General features: G+C 46.8%; 2 protein-coding genes across 2 annotated transcripts in view; one reads left to right on the top strand and one right to left on the bottom strand.

Moving 5' to 3' along the window:
• Window positions 1-258: 258 nt before the first annotated feature.
• TMEM45B (transmembrane protein 45B) lies at window positions 259-6,885 on the top strand. Its single transcript, XM_004379328.2, has 5 exons — window positions 259-439; window positions 2,472-2,678; window positions 3,551-3,735; window positions 4,839-4,984; window positions 6,080-6,885. Exons 1-5 carry the CDS (start codon window positions 259-261, stop codon window positions 6,189-6,191), a joined length of 831 nt encoding a protein of 276 aa, XP_004379385.1. The 3' UTR covers window positions 6,192-6,885.
• A 2,427-nt stretch (window positions 6,886-9,312) lies between these two features.
• NFRKB (nuclear factor related to kappaB binding protein) overlaps window positions 9,313-15,613 on the bottom strand; it is a 50,995-nt gene continuing 44,694 nt past the window's right edge. The window contains exons 23-25 of the mRNA XM_012556401.2: window positions 11,640-11,746; window positions 10,758-10,893; window positions 9,313-10,635 (exon numbers count right to left, since the gene is read on the bottom strand). Coding sequence (XP_012411855.1) covers window positions 10,510-10,635; window positions 10,758-10,893; window positions 11,640-11,746 — 369 coding nt within the window. The 3' untranslated portion in view covers window positions 9,313-10,509. The remainder of the gene's footprint in view (window positions 10,636-10,757; window positions 10,894-11,639; window positions 11,747-15,613) is intronic.

Here is a 15,613-nt window from a genome sequence, read left to right as displayed (position 1 = left end):
GTAGGTTCAGTGGTATCTTCTTGGTCACACAGCTCACTTAAAGACATGACTTCAGTAACATACACTCACGGGCTTAGTTTATGAAAAGAGAATGATTTGATCCTCATAAAATAAGAGAATGATTTGATCCTTCTTAGTGTGGCTTATGATTTGGAATCCTTAGTTACATATTGTGTTTTCTGCGAAAATATACATTTATGTTTCTTCATTCAGCCACTTAACAGCTGTCTCCTAATTTTTAGGTGTCCCGGAGTCCTGATGGCAAACTTCAAGGGCCATGCTCTCCCAGGGAGTTTCTTCCTGTTAGTTGGACTGTGGTGGTCGGTGAAGTACCCACTGAAGTACTTTCACCAAAAGGGGAAGAACTGCCAGCTGAACCGTAATTATTCACGTATCGAGATAATTGAAGCAGCAGTCAGGACTTTGTTTCCAGTCATTGGTAAGAGTGGGGGTCATTTTGTCCAGAGAGTCTCCCCATCATATCCAGAACCCCAAACCCATTTTCAGGACTCTGTGAAATAGATGTTTCTACTGGCAGAAGGTGTAGCTACTGTAAAAGTGAAGGGGTGCAGGGGAGGGGGAGGCTGAAAGAGAGCTAAATCCTCATCTCTCATTCCAGGAAGTTAGTAGATAATGCCTGATGGATTTCCAGTTGATCACTAGACTGTGTTGTCAGAGCATCCACTGTGTACACAGCTTTGTCATTTTAATAGTTAAAACACCTCACATCATAGTACACTATGAAAAACCATCAAACTACATTCTGTGCCCTAGAAGTACATAGGTATAAGTTGTAGGAACAGAATACATATTACATGAAAAAGATATGGCACAAATAAAAATAGAAGACTAGATTAAGTTCACGTACACGAGTTATGAGAAAGTACTAATGGAGTTTAGTTTTAGAAAAATCATCTTTTTTCACCAATTGTCTCTCCTACTACCATCTCAGAGTAGTGACCACCCAACTCACTGGCCTGCTCCCCATCTCAAGCAACTGCAGAGAGGGGTACTTTATGCTAGGTTAGTCATAAGTAGATAATGGAATCATCTGAAAAAAGCCAGCAGAGGACAGATTTTCCTTTACCCCATCCCAAAAAACCCCACCACTTCGTGACTCGCCATCCACTCCACTCCACTCCCTAGTGGCTCTCCAAGGAGGGGCAGTGGCAGTACTCTAAGACGTGTTCTTCCTCAGGACCAGCCAATCGTGTGGTAATGAGGAATCTGGTTTTGCAATTGCATTCCCCCCTGGTGACTTTGGCCTACAGTTTCTTGAGAGAGACTGAGACAACCGCAGTCGCTGCACTTGGAGTAAACAAAATCTACAAGCTGTGTTTTCCTAATCCAGCTGAACATTCTCATTCACCACTCAGTCTGCAGAAAGGCTTCCTCACCCTTCTGGAGCAGGTAGACTGTAGGGGCCACATGGCTAGAACACTACTGACACTTGGCCTCTTGGCTGCGGTGAAAATACTGCTCATTCAACAAGTGTCTCCTGACCTGACCAGGGAACAGAAATTCACTGTTGTAGGTACTGAGAACACAGCAGGAAACCACAGTCTGCTCTCACAGGCTTGCTTTGGCATGACAGGGCAGCCTTTCCTGGGCTGTTTTCACCAACTCTTTGATCTTTTATATGCAAATTAAGGGGCTGGTTTGTAAAACAAATGTTTGGGTCTAGAATGTTGTCATGGGGGACTCCCTCTAGGCTTCCCCAGGAACATTTTGGGCAAGGCATATAGGCAAATCTTGTGCCTTCTTTACTAGGTGATAAAAGCAGAGGGGGAAATAGCTGAGAGCTACATTGTGACCCAGCTTCATCCATCTTCTGGCTACAGTCTTGCCTTTCCCAAGACACAGTCTGACCAGAAAGTGTCTAGGGCCTCCTCCTTTTTCTCCCGGCGTTTAGGAAGAAGAGCTGGAAGGAGCCGTCAGCTCAGACTAGCTCTGTACCTGGGAAGGGCACTCACTGATGGAGAGAGACCAGAGAACTGTTTCTCTCCCTTCGTGCCTGTAGACGTCCTGATCACCAGCACTGTCTCTGCTCAGATCCCATCATTTTCAACCTAGTTCTTCCTTTTTGAGATTTCCTTTACTGTTGACTTGGCAGGGGGACGCAAAGATGAATGGCTCTTAATCTCACTTAAGTGATGATGCCTGGCTTTGTCTCTGCTACTGGACACATTTCCAGGGGGCCTGGGCAGCTGTGTTTCTATTGCTTCTTCATCCCCCACTCCCCATCCCCTGAAAAGAACAGCAGCAAAAGCAAGGTGTCTACACAGGTTATCAGTGAATATCTTACTTTGTACTGGAGTAGCTGAACCCATGGCAGCACAGCAGGTTTGCTGAGCCCCAGGCCACCTCTACTGCACGTCTCTACTTTACTCATGACTTTGTGTTATTTTGTGTCGTCTCCTGTCTGTCTTGGAGCTATTCCTCCATCCTGCATTTCCATGCATTTCCTGCAGGGATCCTGGCAGAGCAGCTTGTTCCAGATGGGCCCCAGTTCCACTTGTACTCAGAAGATCAATGGGTGAAGATGATGAACTGGCAGCACAGCACCATGTACCTGTTCTTTGCAGCCTCAGGAATCACTGATATGCTCACCTATCTCGTCACCTACATTCCCCTGGGGGTGGACAGATTGATGATGGCCGTGGCAGCATTCGCTGAAGGTAATTTAGAGGAATGGAGGGAGAGAAGGGAGCAGAAACCGTCAAGTTATATTGGAGGGATCAGAACACAAGAGACCAGAAACATCACAACCTTCTCCAGAAATTCCAAATCCTTGGAATTTTCAGAGCCTCATCAGGACTCGGTCCTGTGCTCTGGATGGTAATGATGACATATTCCATTAAGCAGCCCATGAAAGCATGAGGCTTTTAAGCAGTTCTCAAACTGCCAGCTAAGGCTGCACAAGCCCTCCCTGCCTTCCCACAGCTGCCCCCACCCACCACTGCTCACACTCATGTGTAGAGGTATGTGTGCCTGCACACATACGCACAAACTGCCCAGAGATTAGCTGAATGCCACCAGGCAGGAGGACAGATCGCTGTGGTTAGGGAAGAGAGACTGCATTCCACCCTCCACCTCGGAGTGTTACTGTATTGACTCAACTGCTAGGGCAGATCTCCCAATGCAGCTTGTATTAGCTGAAAAAGCCTTTTGTAATCCAACAAGCTCTCTCTGTACCTCAGAAGAGCTGACAAAAGGCTGAATAAGGGTAAAGCTCCATTTCAAGCATGTGTATTGTGTATGTACATACACATAACCTACCTGTCATAAATCATTTCACCTGCCCTCCTGTATTGAACCTTACCATGGATTCTGTAATATATGTATCTCCTTGCTACTTACACCCACTTAACATATACACATGAAATAAACTTAATCTGCATGTTTGCTGCCCTATTCTGTAAATTGACTTCCAAGTGCTGAAAAATTCTAGCCTTGACACAGCTGTGGGAAGGAATTCTAATAGACAAAGAGTGAACCCTTTGAAATACACCCGAGAGGACTGCTGATGGCTGTAATCTGGTTTGGGCAGGTTTTCTCTTCTACTACCACGTTCATAACCGACCACCGCTGGACCAGCACATCCACTCCCTCCTGCTGTTCGCTGTGTTTGGTGGGGCCATCAGTACCTTCCTAGAGGTGATCCTTCGGGACAATATTGTGCTGGAACTTTTCCGGACCAGTCTCGTTATTCTTCAGGGCACCTGGTTCTGGCAGGTGATTATTGAAGCCAATGCTCCGTGCCCCGCACGGATTAGGAAGTCCTAGTGAGCACGTCCAAGGGAAGCCCTGAAGGGGGCACAATGCCTGAAAACGCAGCACTCACGTACCACGTGAATGAGTTTAGTCACTTTTCCCCCCATGCCCACCCCCTGGCCTGTGTAATTTTATCCACTAATATCCTGCTGATGCCTAAACAAGCAAGAATCTATGGAGCACACACAACTAGCAGATCAAATATTTTCCCAGGCCACACTCCTGTGAGATAATGATACCTTTTGCAGTTTCCACTGTAAATTATTCCCCTGCAATGTGGGCCCTGAAGAGTTTTCTTTAATAAGCCTACACTAAAACCAGAATCAACTTTCCTGCTTAAGAAGGCCTTCCTAAGACACTGTCAGAAATTGGAGCAAACTGTTGTTGGGTGCCGTCAGGTCAATTGCAACTCATGGTGATCCATGTGCCAGAGTACCACTGCCCCAGGAGGTTTTCTTGGCTGTAACCTTTAGGGAAGGCCTTCTCCCTGCAGAGCCACTGTGTAGGTTGAAACCACCAACCTTTCAGTTAGCAGCCACTTAACCATTGTACCACCAGGGCTTCTAAAGACTAATACGAGGGGCACCTGGATTTGCACCAGGGACCTACTGATCCGCAGGCAAATGCTCCACCCCCACTGGAGAACACTGAAGAGACATTATGACTAAGTGCAACATGGTACGCAACACTGTATGCTGAGACAGAAAGAGGACATTAGTGGAAAAACTGGTAAAACCTGGATACAGTTTGTAGTTTAGTTAGTAATGTTGCAATGCACCAACGTTCGTTTCATAGTTTTGATCAATACACCATGGTTACGTAAGATGCTGACATTAGGGGAAGCTTGGTGAGAAGTACAAGATCTCTTCCTACCATCTTTACAACTCTTCTGGAAAACTAAAGCTCTCGTTACAAATTAAAATGTCTGAAGAGAGAGGGAAAAAAAAGCCTTCCCATGCTAACAGAAGTGTGGGAGGTGATGGTAGGGAATGTCTGAGCAATTTGGGTGGCCATGGGAAGGCTAGGTTGTTTGAAAAGACCAACTTCTCCCTGTATTCCACCAGATTGGGTTTGTGCTGTTCCCGCCTTTTGGAACGCCTGAATGGGACCAGAAAGATCATGAAAATATCATGTTCATCACCATGTGTTACTCCTGGCACTACCTGGTTGCTGTCTGCATTGTGGCCATCAACTACTCGCTCGTTTACTGGTATGTTTGAGGGACAAACGTTTGTGAAGCCTTTTCTTCCTAACCCACCCGCAAAATCGATCACACTGGTACTCCCAGTGGCACACCTGTGATACCTGAGCAGTGCTTTCAACACTTAATGAGTGCCAACTATCTGCAGGTTCTGTGCAAGGTACGCCATACCTGCAGGGTAGGTATTACTACCCTAATTTGTGAACGAGGGTAACGAGGCTTCGAGAAGTTAGATGACTTGTCCAGATCACAGTAACGTGGTAGATTCAGGTTTCACAGGCAGTTCTGGCAGATTTGAAGCCTGTGGTGTGACAGGAACAACTCTAAATCAGGCATCGGTACTGCTGTCCTTGTCTCATTTGGGGCTCATCACTTCATTTCTGGGCTCGCCCTGCCAATTTCGAGAGCTGCTGTGACAATCAAATAATATACCATAGCAGAAAGTGCTCTTCAGGAATACACACTGTAACAGCTAGTAATTACTCTGCACTTCTGAGTTCCAGGCACTAGGTGAGCACTTAAAGTACATTACTGCATCTGATCCTCATCACTTCATGAAGTATGTTCTGTTACCGTGTTAAAAGATGAGGAAACCAGGGCTTCAAAAGGTTTAGTAGCTTGATTATGGTTACACAACTAGGAAACAGCAGAGCCCATCTTTAATCGCAGTGCTAAGGTGACTTTTAGCTTGCTGCTGTAGCTGCCCCTACCTTTTTTTTTTCCAGTCCCTTATTTCCCTAGACCCAAAGCAGATAACTTCTCCAGAGTCCTGTGCAGATCCAACAGGAGGGGACCGGAGGTCACAGTTCTAGTTCTGCTGCCTGGTCATGACCAAAAAAAAAAAAAAAAACCCACACCTACTGCTGTAGAGTCGATTCCGACTCATAGCGACCCTATAGGACAGAGCAGACCAGCCCCGTAGGGTTTCCATGGAGTGGCTGGTGGCTTTGAACTGTCTCAATTATGACATTAACTAATTGTAGTCGTGAGTCCTTTAATCTACTGGGTACAATGACAGATATTGTCTAAGAAGTCAGATATTGCAAATGCTTTAAACAGCTCTGGGGAAGGGAATGACTGAATGTGCTCGTTCCTCTGGTGCAGCCTTCTGACTCGGCTGAAGAGACACAGAGACGGAGAAACCATTGGGATCCAGCAGCTGAAGTCCTGTCACACTTACCACACTGCCCTCCTGAACGGCTCCGATGAGGAATGAGATGAGGGCATCAGCGGGGGTGATGCCAAACTGCCTGTGTGGGCGTGTACCCTGCAGACAGACAGCAAGCTTCGTTTGTGTCCCAGTGTGAAGAGAGATCAGACTCTTGGCGTTTTAGAGCAGGAAATGGCCTCATGGATGAACTCAGGGTATGAATCCAGCAGCAGAATTTACTGCTTCTGGTAACTTCCTTCTCTCAAGAAGCAAGTACTTTCTTATCAGAAAGACATTAGAATGTTAAAAGTGAATGACAGTACTTTCATTTTATAGATAAAATTCTAACTTACTATTTTTAAAAGTGGAATAATTCACAAGCTTTGGTATTTTAAATATTACTTGCTAAACATGTCTGAACTAATCATCATAATTATAATATACCAAAGGACTGCACTACCATTGTTGATAAGTCATGAAATCAGGCTGAGGGTGACTGTTTAAAGTCAGCTGAGCTGGAACTCAGATGTTCTGACTCCCCCAAGGTGCCCCAGTGGAGGATGCTGACAGGAGTGTGTTAATGAGGAGAGAGAAAACTGTCAGGTTATGAAGACCTTGACTCTGATACAGATGATGGACATACAGCAGGAATCCTGGACATGTGATACAAAGTCTTGACACTGTAGTCTTGGCTCTGGATCTGTTCTTTTTTTTTTTTGTTAACCTCCTTCAACAAACGTTTATTAAACATCCCCTCTGCACCAGCACGGTAATGGTATTACGGATCAAGGAGACGTCGCTCAGCACAGGGCTCGCAGTCTAATGGGAGCGATAGCCAGCCAGCAGTTATACACGGCGTACTTGGGGCTGAAGGAGGGGAGGAGAAATTCCCAGGCAGAGACAATAGTATGTACAAAGGCAATGAAGAACAGAGTTCAGAGAAATATGCTAAGTTCTGTAAGCTGACAGAGTAGGTTAGGACACATCTGAAGGGTCTTACAGACCAAATAATACCTTTCGTTTGTATGGCATTTTCCGGACTTTGAGATGCACCATCTCATTCCCACAACCACCTGTATTTTAAGTGTATGCGGTTCTTCAGAGAAGCTGATTGGCCTAAGGTGACAAAGCTAGTAAGTGACCAAACCAGTATTCAGTATGACTCAAAAGCCCAGCGTGTTTCTCACTATACCACCTGGCGACCTCGTACAAACATGGCAGAGATAATTCCTGTGAAGCACGGCATACTCTTTGGAAGATACACCAGAATTATAGGAAAGGTAACCTCCCATGGTCAGTCAACACTCAGAGTTCAGGGATTAAGAAAGAGCTGCTTAAAAATACTGGTTTAGTTATTAGGGATGAAGGACTCCGGGGACCCGTTTAGGGATCGACCTTGGTTTGGAAGCTGAGTAGGAAACTAAGCATTCATTCCACAAGTTCTGGAAACCTAAACCAGACCCGTTGCTGTTGAGTTGATTCCGACTAATAGTGACCCTACAGGACAGAGCAGAACTGCCCCATAGAGCTTCCGAGGAGTGCCTGGTGAATTCGAGCCACCCACCTTTTGGTTAGCAGCCGTAGCACTTAACCACTGCACCACCAGGGTTTCCACAAGTCCTGGAGGACTTAGACTTGCCAACTACTATGTCCCTTGGGTAAAATGTGTTCTTTTTTTAGGGATTGGAGGTAGGAAGGAGGAACCTAGTCCCTGTTTTCCTCTCATGGAAAAGATCTCCCTTCTAGAAAAAAGGGCAGGATACTTGAAGGAACTGTGTATTTTCTCCAGAGTGAGGTGTCGATGAGTGGATGTGAAACAGTAAAATTTATTTTGGTGTACTTCCAGGAAGTGACCCACCCTAGCGTAACTGTAACTCAGATGTGGTAGTAATGCACAAACCCATCCCAATGCCATTCACCAAATCCAGTCACAGAAACACGGCCTGAATGGTTTTCCCAGCCTCTGCCAAGCAGAGGTTCAGAGGCTCAATGGCTGCCACCTAGAAGTTCTTCTGGAATTGTTTCCCCCAAACACCCACCACAGCTGCCACATCTCTACGAGATCCTTGGGGTCTGCATCCTAAGGAACCATGTTTGGTGCAAATCCTGGTAATGTCACCTTGAACAATCCCAACAGGGAGTTTCTCACTCTGCAACATCCCAGTGACACATTAGATCGAGTCAGGATTATACTTGCTCGGGTGTGGAGCCAACATCTGCATCCTGATCTATGCCAGGATTTTACACCCCTGCTGTATACACACCTGTGTGCACAAAGCAGACAAGCAGAGTCAGGGGACATTAATAGATAAAAGCTTGGGGTAGGGTTGAAGCTAAATGGTGGAGCTATTTTGATGAAATCATTTGTAAATTCTGAAGGGGTCTGTTTGTAACCAGCAGTGAATACCTGAGACGAGCTCTCTCAAATTTCTATTGTTTTCTTATTAAGAAACTGTCACATGGCTACCTACATGAAATCTGACTCTAAGAAATGTGCAAAGATCAAAGTATTGTAAAACACAAACACGTGCTCCTTCACTTGGTTAAAAGACCCGTGTTTCCTTCCCTGCAGCCATTAAATTACTCATTGCTTCTGTGCCAGTCCGCCACTCGGCCATCAAAAGCTCAATCTCAGCCAGTTCTCCACTGCTCTCTCTAATCCAGACTTTCCCTCCTAATTCTGGGTCTTCCCCAAGCCTCATCATGACCCATTACAGCCATCACCTTCTGAGTAAGGCAGCAACAGAGAACTGGACTGCAAGTCAGAGGACTGGATTTACATTTGGGTTCTTTGACTTCACCTCTGACTCACATTTTCTCAGAATGAAAATGGGGACGATGACATCTATTTTACAGAACTGCTATGAGAATGAGATGTCTGTAAAACCACTCTGCATCCATCAAGCCACGCCAACTCCTCCACTCCTCTGCATCTTGCCTAATCCAACTCCAACCCACTACCCCATCTAAACCACTTCAATTCTGCGTCCTCCACATCTGCTTCCTCACCCAGAGCCCATAAACGATCATCATTAATTGTTCACAGATTAAGGAGACCTTTTTGATAATCTGGATACTTTCCAAAGAGACAAAGAAGCCCTATCATTGCAAAAAAGCTTTATCCCCACCTCTGCCCCAATACAAAAGAGGCATGTGTGTTTAACAACCAGTGCTTTAATGACGTTACATTTTCCAACATCACTCTGAGCGCTGCCTGTTGTTGGTGGAGGCTGAGCAGGGATGTGTGGAACAGCCAAGCCAGGGCTAAATGACTCACAAATCCAGACTGGCCTCTTCTGAGGCTGGCACCACCTAGCAGGCTGAGCCCTGCCCCTGAGCACCCCTAACTCCTTCCTGCCACCTTTGTACTGGGCCAGGAGTCAGCAAGCTTTTTCTCACAGGCCAGGTAAGGATTTTAGGCTTCAGAGCCATATGGTCTCCATCACAGCTACTACTCAACTCTGCGGTCGTAACTCTGAAATCAGCCACCGATAATATGTAAACAAATGGGCGTGGCTGTGTTCTAATAAAACTTTACTTACAAAATTCAGTGGCTAGCCCACAGCTCCAGGGCAAAACAGAATGTATGACCTCCAAACCGCAGCAAAGTCTGGGCTGCAGAGGCAGCACGGCTGCACATCCCCCACTCTGTCTACCTGGCTCTGCACCTGAGCACCGACGACAGCCTTGGTGAGGAGGACGAAGTCGGCAGCTAAACACGCACCACAGCCAAGATCCCAACACCCCACCTTGTGAGAGCAGCACCAAACGAATTCCATTGTAGGGAATCCACACCTTCACCTCACTCTCTATGGTTCCGTCCAGTCTTACAGCCTCTCAACTACTATGTAGTTAGTAAGTCAGCCACCAACTTAACTAAGAACCTTGCTGTTCTCTCATTCTGGTCAAAAGAATAAGTAATCAGTTTAGAGGGGCTAAAGCCCAAGTGTCTATTTGATAAAGATGTACAATAGGTTCTTTAAAAAAATAAAGTTACATAAAACTTTCTGGGCACAAAAGTCATATCCAGACCACTAGTCATGGAGAAGACCAGAAACTAAAAAGCACACTCTACATGCAGAACAGGCTTAGTCACTGCCTGCACAGTCTGTAACTGGTAAGCCTTCCCTAGATGTCCTACTCGCAGGAGAACACTCGGGCTTGTGGGACAGAGCTGACGCAGAATCGCCTCCCGGATCGGTGCGGGGCTGACCTTGTAACCCTGGCGTGACCCTCACTCAGAGTACTGCGCTATGGGCTGTGGCTGCAGAACTGAGGCCATGCTGCCGTCATCCCACTATGATGCAACCTCCCTGCCCCCGCCTTTCTGCTAGAGGCACAGACCAGGTGTGGTCTCTCTGGGAAGCCATCTTTCTCTCTCACATCACTGCTGTTCAGGTGCCTGCTTAGGAGATGGGGCCGTGGTCACAACAACAGTGGAGACTGCTTTGGAGGAACCAGAAGCTGTTCCCTGCTGGAGATGGGACGCTGGAACAGTCTGGATCCGCACCTGTTGGCAAAGAGAGAATATTCCATCAGCAGACTGCAAAACCCAAGTAGGTGCATCAAGTAAGAAGAGCGAAGGAAAAAGAGAGAAGACTGGGATGGCCAACAGTTTGTCCTGGACCTTACCTGTGTGGCCTGACCTTGCTGCTGAAGCTGCTGCAACTGCTGGGCAGTGAGGAAACTAACAGGCTTATTGCCGGCAATGAGCTTAGTACCCGCTGGCATGGTGGTGAGGATGATATTGCGGCCCAGCCCGCTGATGCTGTGGGAGGAAAGGAGGAGTCAGGTGTGACAAGAGGATGCGTCTCTCTGGCTCAGAACGAGGCTGCGCACCGAGAGACAACACAATGCCAGCACTCTGAGAAGCAGAAACCAGCTGACGAGACCAGCTTTCTTCCCGTTTCTATGCTTCCCACGGCAGGAGAAAAGAGCGGGTCCAGAAGCTCCCGTACCTCCATCAGCAGGAGTCAACTGTCCCAGAGACATCTGTGCTACTGACAAAACCCCCTCCCCAAAACAGCCTCATCACACAACCTGCCTTGAGACCATCAGGCCGATTTCATCCTGCTCTTCTGATCTCTGTTTAAGTCAGGCCCACAGGAAGCCCAGGGTCCCAAAGTGAGCCCTCATCCACCAAACGATCACACCATCAGGCTAAATAAATGCCAGAGCGAAGCCTTCCCTCACCATCATACCTGAACCTGCCATCTCTAGCCCCATTCTCACCTCCCCACTCCCCTCGTTGCTTTAGTGTCTCCACAGTATGTATCATCACCCAGAATAGTATGTATTTTACTTTCTTAATTCGCTCTTCCTCCTCAACGTGAGCCTGACGACAGCGTGGATTGCTGTCTTTGACTCACTGCTGCGTCCCCAGCACCCACAACAACACTAGGTGCTCAGTACTGTGAAGCAGCACAGGCGAGATGCTAAAGGAGAGCCCCAGAAACCAGCTGCCTTCTGCAGCCCTCTGCCCCGGAGTAGCCCTCACTACTCCACAGCACTTACTTGGCTCCGAGGTTGCCTTTGATGATGGGGGCTGTGACCACGTTTTTGCCCTTCATAGGCTGGCTAATCACAGAAAGTGGAACTGTGATCCGTGTGGGCAGCTTGCCCTAAAGAGAAAGAGCAATCGGGTTTCATGGAATTGCAGGAGCAAAGGGAAACCACCCAGCTGTCACCTGCAGGGCTCCAAGACCTGAGGCGCAGACCCAGCGGATGCTTTTCTTCCTCATACCCTCCAGGGGCCCCATGCTTCTCAGGTTTGGGCCATCGGCCCTCACAAAGTGCACATATCCTCTATATGTAACTGCTATCATCAGGATCAAGGAAGGCGTGTACCTAAATCGCAAAGGCAAGTACCATATTTTTACACAAGTAACGCATGCCTTTTACGTTTATTTGCCAACCGCGTATGAAAATACCTCACGGGGGGGCGGGAGTGGTTGGCAAACAAACGTAGCAGGCACGCGTTATCTGTGTAAAAATACAGTATATATTCAGTTAATCATGGTACTAGATTCTTAAGATCCTCAGAGGACAGGGTCGTACTCATCCCTGTGCCCCCCAATATGGCACACACAGTAACCATCTGGAGAAAGAAATGAAAGGAAGGGCAGAGGAATACAGAATTAATACAGGACCTGCCTAACCACTGCTTCCTGGAATGCACGTTTGCTGCAGGGAACAACAGGGCACATTTGACTAGGAAAAGGTCACATTCCCCAGGTGCTTTCTATTTCTCCCAGAGATAAAGAGAGGTTAGTTAGGGGACACTAACAATAAATTCAACCAGGTGAAAACTCCAGCCCCAAATCTAATAAGGCCTAAGAGGAACAACAACAAGGAAAATTTAGAGGCCTAGGGCCCTCTGGGGGCTCTGGTGGCGCAGCGGTCAGGAGCTCAGCTGCTAACAAAAGGTCGGCAGTTCGAATCCACCAGCTAGCTGTTCGTTGGAAACCCAGTGGGGCAGTTCTACTCTGTCGTACAGGGTCGCTATGAGTCGGGACTGACTCAATAGCAGTGGGTTTGTTCTTTTGGTTAGGGCCCTTTGGGATTTAGGATGGTGAGATTAAGTCACTGCATCACCTGTGTTTAGGCTGCCTGGTTAATGCTTGCTGGTAGTAAAATGTATACATGTGCACAGTAAAATCTTATGTAAATATGATTTTAAAGAATAATTCAAAAGAGGGGTTAACAGGATCCTGAGACAAGACAGCGACCTTTCTATGGGCCGGCTAGTCCTAAAGCAGCGAGGCGCACAACAGCAAAGCTGGTCCAGCGTCCCTGCGCCCATCTCTGGACAGTTTACCCCCAGTGTGCAGCTGGCTAGAAAGCACTAAGAGGTCAGCGGGCAGTACAGTACCTCTGGATGGTGCTTCCAAATGGACTTACTTAGGGCTTTATTTTCTCTTTGCTTGAGAATGCTTACTTGTTGAAAACATTTCAGACCACCTGTATACCAACTGGAACTGTCCCTTCAAGAACTAGCCAAACTAGCTGAGTAGAAAAGGGAAGCACCATTCAGTACTTCCTGCTCTACCAAATGCTCTTTGAGTATAATTACCTAAGCCGGATTAAAATATGGTAGATCCCACTGAAAGAACAGGGTTCAAAAGAGACGAGACTGGACCAAGTAAACAGTTTCCTTGCTTCCTTATTTCAACTTCTATGATACAGGAGCCTAAATAAATACTTCCTTTTAAACCACACAGTATTTCAGATTTTTTCTTGCTAATATGTATGTCCTTTTTCCTTCATCGTTCTGGGATGTATTCCAAATCACTAAAGTTTTACTATATAGCTTGATTAGAAAAGTGAAACTATATTTTATACTGTTCCTGTCAACTCCACTAGTCAGGACAGTGCACCTCACTTATCTAGAGGCCACTTTAAAGAATAAAAACACATGCTTCTAGAAACACACCTATGTTGATGGGGGTATTTGGTTTATGGTAAATGTGGCATTTCAAGTTGGTGGGGAAGGGACTGACTAGTCAGTGATGTTGGAATAATTTGAAAATATGAAGTTAAATTTCTACTTTAAGCCATTCACAAAAATATAGTTCAAATGGATTAGCAATTTAGTTTTTTTTTTACTCTGAAAGTATATGATTATCTTGATAACACTGGGGTAAGAAAGATACAAGGCAGAAAACTGGAAACCACTAAGAAAATACTGCCAGATCTACCGGATAAAACTGTCAACACCTACAGAGCAAAAGGCTCCACAATCAAGGCAAAGACCACCGTATTTTTACACAGATAACTCGCACCTTCTACGTCTGCCAAGCAGGCCCTCCCAAGGACGTATTTTTGTAAGCATGCTATGCTAATTTTTTTACACACTTATGAAAATACCTCGTGGGGAAGGTGTGGCTGGCAAACAAACACAAGAGGCACACATTATTTGCATAAATTGCAGTAATGACAGGCTGGGATAAAATATTTTTACACATATAAAGAATTAACTCCAGAGGCGTGGTCAACACGGAGGGTTAGACGCTTCCTATATCCGTCTTACAACAAAGACCTGGAAAAACAAGTGATTTGATTCTATGTGAACATCTGGCAGCCCTGAACAAGGCAAGGTTAAAAAATCCAACTGAGTCATACAAGAGAGGAAGACCGTTTGGAAGAGGTGAGGAGCTCTAGAGCCGCGGCGGCGAAACTGCAGAGACACAGCCACGCCGGGCCGCGGTGAAGCAGGCAACCAGCTGTGCTGTGCGCGTGCTCAAGAAGCAGCTTCCACATCGAGAAAGACCCAGCAGCAGAGATTCTGCTTGGACACTCCGAACCAGTGAAGAGCAGCTCCCAAGAGGCTACGATAAGTACATGCATGCACCCTTTCGTGGCGATTAAAAAAAAAAAAGCAAAAGCCCATTTGGGAAAAACCTCTCTCCCTTTTGCCTCCTACCTCTGTGCTCTGCACCAGATTTGGGAAAAACCTCTCTCCCTTTTACGTCCTACCTCCACGCTCTGCACCGGATTTGGGAAAAACCTGTCTCCCTTTTACCTCCTCCCTCCGCGCTCTGCACTGGATTTGGGAAAAACCTCTCTTCCTTTTACCTCCTTCCTCCGCGCTCTGCACCGGGAGTCCACTGGGCCGGAAGTAGATCCCAAAAGGCGCCCTGACCCATTCTCCTGGCCTTGGAGAGGGAACGAATAAGCTGCTGGCTCCCCTAGGCCAGGAACACAGGGTCAGCACAGCTCCTTTGCTAGCCACAGAAATCAGGAGTCCGCAGACTCTGAGTGCCATACACTCTGTATAGACTGGCAGGGACCCCTCTCAACAGCGTTAGCCCTCACTGCCACAGTACAACAGGGCAAACATCTGAAGTTTAACTTCAACTGCTTCAGCTGTGAACGGGCAGATCTGTGACCCTTGAAACAGCCCTGCCCCTCAAGTAGGCACTTTATCAATCTGCAGCAGGGTCTTGAGGACTGGTGGTAGCTCCTAAAGTGCCTAGTCACCTGCTACAGGAGTTCAAGAAAAAGTGGTGCCCTCCAGTCTTTGCAGCCAACATAGTGGGGTGCTCTTAGCCTGGCTGCAAAATTTACCTACCTATTCACTCTAGAGAATAGGGACATGCTTTTCTTTCAGATTTTCAGGGGCAGCCATCAGCCCCCTGCCTGGCTCAGTGCGTGATCCCCTACCACAGCCAGAGTCCAGTGCCTGCACCAATCACCCATGCCTCTCTAGGACTGGAGGTGAGAGCCTGCATCGCACACTTGGTGACCGACTGCCTGCACACCCGAGCTGATCCATATAGGAAATTTTAACGGACTCCGGTATGCACATACTTAGTTACAGAACTAACTACCTGGTGACAGGACATTAGAGATCCAAAGGTGTCAAAAATCAAACTAGTGCACACGAGCAGTTTATTTGGGCCTATCAAAACAACACAAAATAAGAAGCTAGGTCTCACTAAGCAAACACAAAATAAAATTATAATAAATTATTGATGGCTTGGAGACAA

This window comes from Trichechus manatus, unplaced genomic scaffold (assembly GCF_000243295.1).
Source record: "Trichechus manatus latirostris isolate Lorelei unplaced genomic scaffold, TriManLat1.0 scaffold00064, whole genome shotgun sequence".
NCBI lineage: Eukaryota > Metazoa > Chordata > Mammalia > Sirenia > Trichechidae > Trichechus > Trichechus manatus.
This window is presented reverse-complemented; position numbering and strand designations above follow the sequence as displayed.